Source organism: Oryx dammah, unplaced genomic scaffold, assembly GCF_014754425.2.
Source record: "Oryx dammah isolate SB20612 unplaced genomic scaffold, SCBI_Odam_1.1 HiC_scaffold_23, whole genome shotgun sequence".
In the NCBI taxonomy this organism is placed as follows: domain Eukaryota; kingdom Metazoa; phylum Chordata; class Mammalia; order Artiodactyla; family Bovidae; genus Oryx; species Oryx dammah.
The window spans coordinates 85837235-85843234 of NW_024070207.1; the positions used below are offsets into that span (position 1 = coordinate 85837235).

General features: G+C 39.0%; 1 protein-coding gene across 3 annotated transcripts in view; it reads left to right on the top strand.

Moving 5' to 3' along the window:
• The window catches only part of VSIG4 (V-set and immunoglobulin domain containing 4), a 35851-nt gene that overhangs the window by 27972 nt on the left and 1879 nt on the right, over window positions 1-6000 (top strand). For 2 of the 3 annotated variants that reach the window (XM_040266087.1, XM_040266088.1), the window contains 3 exons: window positions 655-717; window positions 1359-1436; window positions 3911-4015. In XM_040266087.1, coding sequence (XP_040122021.1) covers window positions 655-717; window positions 1359-1436; window positions 3911-4015 — 246 coding nt within the window. The remainder of the gene's footprint in view (window positions 1-654; window positions 718-1358; window positions 1437-3910; window positions 4016-6000) is intronic. The other variant, XM_040266089.1, reaches the window with a different exon arrangement.

Genomic DNA, 6000 nt, shown 5'->3' on the forward strand with positions numbered 1-6000 from the left:
TTGTCTAATGCTCCAGGCATCTGTCTGACAAATACATCCCTTCCCTGGCAAGAGTTTTAGCACTGGATGATCAATGAAGACAAGCCTTTTGAATCAGGTGTTTCAGGGAACTTCCACAGAAGTCAAATAATGACAATTTGGGGGGAAAATTAAATGTGTTCTCTTCAGTCTAGCACCTTGAACAAGGCTTATTTTCAAGGCTACTACTGGCCTGGGACAGGGTAATAAGCTGGGGTAAATTAAAATGCAACAATACTTGCTGTACTTAACAAGATTGGAGTGGTTTTCTTCCATAAATGCTACCTGGGTTGATTCAAATCTTTGGCTATTTTTCCAAAATCTTAAAGAAAAAAAGTTATGAACAATTTTTGTCAGTCATTACACTGCTTTTGTGAAGAAATAAGTGTTTGGAGGTTATTACTCTATTATCTTTACTAACTCACCACAACCACCTTCTTTGTAATACTTCTAAGACCCTCTCAAGACAATAAGTAGCTAAATATCAACTGGGAGTTAGTTAAAACAAAATATGTTCCCCATCCAGATTAATTAAGTATCTGACTGGCCATTACTTATTTCCCATTTTTTCCTAAAACATTCAACTGTTCACTCAGGGGTGCCAGGGCCCTTGAGTGGACTCCCTTTTCCTTGCAGATTCCTCAAAGACACTTGAGACCAAGACTAAGTCACTTCCAACGATGCAAACCCCCTTGGAAGGTGAGTTTTACTGGGATTCTGTGGGAATAGGGAAGGTCTGAAATGGTGTCATGGAAGCCAAGGGAGGAGACTCAATGCCATTAGACAGGTAATAAGAAGTCACTGGGTTCTTCAGAAGGAACATAGTAATAAATACATGGAAATAAAAAGACCTAAGGGTCATGAAGAAGTGAATCATCAATACATATATTTTTTTTTTCCCTCTGTAAAAATGTCTGAGGCAAAAAGAAGGAGAGAATTTGAATAACCCTATAGGAAAAGTGGAAAAAGAAAACTGACTTCTGCTCTGCTCCTAGTCTGAATTGCTATGGGACTTCAGGTATATTTTCTCTCCTCTATGGGCCTTCTTCCCACCAACAGTAAAAAAATTTAAAAAAAAATAGCTATCACATTATTGTATTGAATTGGCCAAAAAGTTCAATCAAGTATTTCTGTAAGATATTATGGAAAAATTCAAATGAACTTTTTGGCTAACCCAATAATAGTGGTCAATGACATGGCCAAGAATTCTGGAAATCTTAGCACAAATACCCATAGAAGAACTGCAATCTTGAAAGTTCCATCTTGAAAGTTTCACCCTCCATCTTGAAAGTTCCTATCTGGAATAGAGGCTTCTGACGCTAATAATCCTGTTTTTATAGCAACATCCACAGTGAATACATCCTGGGGCAGAATAACTGAAGTGGATGGTGATATTGGAAAGACAAGTGCTGGACCAGGTAAGGGATATGTTAACACTTCTATTCTTCCTTTTTGGCTCTTAACTTTGCAACAAAAACTTTCCACTATACACACTATTCTATGTCATTCTACTCTGCAAACTGTTACCTCCAATGTACCAGGCTATGATCAAAGGTCCTAGAGACAGATAAGATGGATAGAATGGAGAAAGGAGAGGGAAAGATACAGATATGGCAATGTTCAAAGTCAGAATGGGTTTAAGGATAGTGATATATGTGTTCTTAGTTCTCTGTTGGCATAATAATGTACTTCCTAAATGTTCTATGTAAGAATTGGAGTGGGACTATGACTTCAGCCAGCTCTCCCAGGGAGACAGGCATTGGACCAGGTAAGAGTAGTGGCAAGGCTTCATTACTTGAGTTATTCTTCAGAGGTCACCAAGCAGCTTGTAGTTGATTTCTGATTCCTTTAAAGTTTCAAGGATCCCTAAGTCAAAGTCTCAGAGATGCAAACCTCAGAGATAAGTTCTTTGGGTTTTCACCTGGAGCTAATAGCTGGTATGCAGTGGTTTGACTACATTGATTATTAAAACAATGAAATACTTCTTTTTTATATCATTTTATTTTATCAACAATGCTAGTTGATGCTAGATGTTTCCCTTAATCACTGTTTCCCATTATCACCTTGGCTGCCTTGGCCCATCCCTCAGAACTCTCTAGACCATCCCCATGGTCCTGCAACAAAAGTATTGATGCCTGGAGACCTCTAAGACTCCAGGTCTACAGTAGGTATCTGTTTTGATTGATAGGTACATAAAAGTTTGATGACTATCACTCCTGGTCTTATCCTCTGGTGGTGTGTCATTGATGGTGGACTTCTTAATGCCTCTGTACTTCTGCCCTCCTGGATGCAGAGTTTCTTGGTTGTCTCAGGTCACAGCTTAAACTTGTTTTGTATTCCATTTTTGTGCTGTCACTTTTGGCTTGAAGACTTCCATAGTCCCATGTCTCTCCTATGGCAATATCCATAGAAGAACAGGGGCTAGAAGATACTTCTTAAGACAGTTGATTTAAGAAGATGAGAAAATAACTTTTGGAGGAATGGATACTCTAAGATTTGGAGTTTATGCCCTACATCCTCTATTAATTATTTTACAACTTGACTCTCTCCAATGAGGAACCTTCCCTTGATCTGTATCATTTTATAGCTTGGGTTCTCTCAACTCCAATCAGAGCTCTAAGGACCACAAATACCAGCTTTCTAAAATATAATATTTTGGGATCTAGAGAAAACAAAGTCAGTTGCAGCAGTAAATCCTAAGAACACTGAGATTCCTTTCCCTCTCCATCCATATCCCCTGACCTCATTCCCTAGATTCAGAATATTATAGCTACAAGTGCATTAGACATCATCCAATCTTTTCATTGAACTTATGGGGAAACTAAGATATTAGTCAGAAATCTGATTAAAGTCACTGTATTTATTCTTCTGTGACTTCTATGTATTTAGCCTTCTAGGACTGCTGAAAAATTACCCCATGCTTAGCACCTTAAAATAACACAAATGTATTATCCTATACTTCTGGACATCAGAAGTCTGACACACTGGGCTAAAATCAAGGTATAATTGGGCTATGTTATTTTTGGAGACTGTGGATAATCAGTTTCTTTGTCTTCTTTTCAATTCCTAGAGGTTACCTTCTTTCTTTGGCTTCTGGTTACCTTCCACCATTTTCAAAACTAGCAATGTAGCATCTTCAAATATCTCACTATCATTCCCTCTTCTGTTTCCTTCTTCCACTTTTGGGAGACCCTTGAGATTCCATTGAGCCCACCCAGATATTTCAAGATAATCTCCCCACTTCAAAGTCAATGAATTAACAACCTTAAATATATCTGCAATCTTAATTCTTCCCTACAATGTAAACTAACATATTGGGGGTATGAATATGAACATCTTTGGAGGACCTTTATTCTGCCTACCACAATCATGCAGCAAATCAATAACAAATCCAGGACCAGAAACCTAGTCCAGGGGTTTCCTTCATGATTTAGTTAGGTAACCCAGAAGACTCAGTGGAAATATGTTTTGAGGATTAAGAAACCTGAATGCTTGGACAGAGTGTTTGAATAAAAGAATCATTATGACTAGAAGTAATTGATCATAATCTCAATACAGTAGTATTTTCGTGAAGCTAGGAAACACTTTCTCCTAAGAAAATGTGAAAAACCTCTTGTCTTGGCCCCATGGAAAGCATGGAGTACTGGTTCAAATGCCCAGGCCAATCAGCCATCAATGAGTGGATATGAAATAACTTGCATATACATTGAGTCTCTAGCTTCTCTCAAGTCTTTCTCATGGATCCAGGGTTTTGTTTGTCTCTCTGGCTAGCTAAATAAGTTAGGAGAAGATGGAAAAGAAAGAACTGTGAGCTAGTCTGGACTGATCCTTGGAGTCTCTGTTTCTGGACTGTTTTCAACCAGATACCACTTGGTCTTGTTTTGCCTCCTAGGTAAAGGCCTGTCTATCTTTGCCATAATTCTCATCATCTCCTTGTGCTGTATAGTGTTTATCACCATGACTTATATCATGGTCTGCCAGAAGACATCCCAACAGGGTGAGTGATGAATATGAATGGGTGGCTTTTGCTTATTTTTTCATTCAGCAGTACAGTTGAGCATAAACTCTGTATCAAGCACAATGTTAGGCACTTCAAAGGGTCCCCAGCCTATCCTGAAAGTGAGGATAGGGAATTCATGAAGACAGACATGCAATAAGAGTACAACATATGAAATTTAATTCACAAATCTTTTTACTCAACCTGGCACAGCATCTATATAATGGATTTTTAATGAGGATGCAAGAGAAGGAGAAGTAACAATTACTTGCCTCAAGTTATTTACAGTTTAATTAATGGAATCAAGGTAGAGTCATGGAGTTTATCAATAACAATACATAGCTATAAAGGTTATGAACTCAAAGCTTGGAGAAGACAATCAATGCTAAAGGGATCCAAAGGATAGGAGAATCAGTTAGGGGTAGAATAATTATCAAGGGCTTTCAGGAGGAGGCAGGACTTAGACCATACCTTGGGGGATGAAAGCCATTGAAAGAGGACACTATTCTATGAATACAAACAATTACATGAATAAAAGGGTGAAATTGTAAAAGATAAATGTGAGTGGAGTCATCAATAGAGAAAATTCATGTAGCCAAGCAATACAGAAATACTAAGGAAAAAATAAGTTCATTCCTGATTCTAGAAAGTCTTGAATGACAGGTTAAGGAATTTGGAATTTCTTCTGTAAGTCTTGCATTAAAAATCACTTAAAAAATTTAAGCCAGGCAGTGACGTGATTACAGTGTAGTTGTCAGTCATTTAACATCTGTTTGCCAACAGAGGAAAAGGAGACTCTTAACGTTTACTTCTAAGTAAGCCTAACACCTCAATTCCTTTTGCACTAGTAATTACTAGCATTTATGTGTCTCTTCCTTTGAAGTAGCTCCTACTCCCTAATAGTCTGATTTCTACCATAGGTCTCTCCAACCCAAAAAGAGGAGGAAGCCTTGAGTTTCTCCTTGTCCTGGGTTTGAAGTAAAAACTCTTGTCTTGGCCAATTACCATGGCTATGATCCATGAGACTAAACTTGAGAGTGGAGATATCTTAAGTTGCCACAAATCCTAGGAGTACTAAAAGGAAAACATTCATCATAATCTCAATAAGACTGAGTACAAACTGTAACCATATTAGATTATTTCCCTTTCAAAAACAGTCCAGTGCTCCCCATGACTCAGAGGACAGAGGTCAAAATGCAGCATATCATTGAAGGCCCTCTGTAATGTGGCTCTGGCCATTCTCTTAGACCTAATTTCATTCCCAGTCACTGGAGTCAAACAGGCAAATAGGTGACACACCTCATGTCTTTATACTTTTTCCTCCCTGGAATGCCTTTCCAGAATTCCTGCATTTTATCTCTCTATAAGGGAGACAGCCTCAGGGCATCATCTCAATTTAACATGTAGCTTCTGAGTACCTACTATGTACCATGCACTAGGCATATAAAAATGAAAAATATCCTACAGTATGAAAGCTGCAGGGCCAATCAGGGAGGTAAGACATGGAAATGTAAGGCTTTATCACAAAACAAAAACCTGCAACATTCTGTTTTTGCTTTGTTGTGGTTTAACATTTACATTCCCAGTTGCATCTCTGAAAAAATTACAAGCACTTAGAGGGGAGTACTAAGAGACATCCATCTTTGTACCAGGCTATAGAGCTTCCCTGGTGGCTCAGAAGTTAAAGTGTCTGCCTGCAATGCGGGAGACCCAGGTTCAATCCCTGGGTCGGGAAGATCCCCTGGAGAAGGAAATGGCAACCCACTTCAGGATTCTTGCCTGGAGAATCTCATGGACAGAGAAGCCTGGTAGGCTACAGTCCATGGGGTTGCAAAGAGTCGGACACGACTGAGCAACTTCACTTACTTACTTATAGAACTTCTAAGCCTATGTAGAATGGAGAAGGCAATGGCACCCCACTCCAGTACTCTTGGCTGGAAAACCCATGGATGGAGGAGCCTGGCAGGCTGCAGTCCATGGGGTCA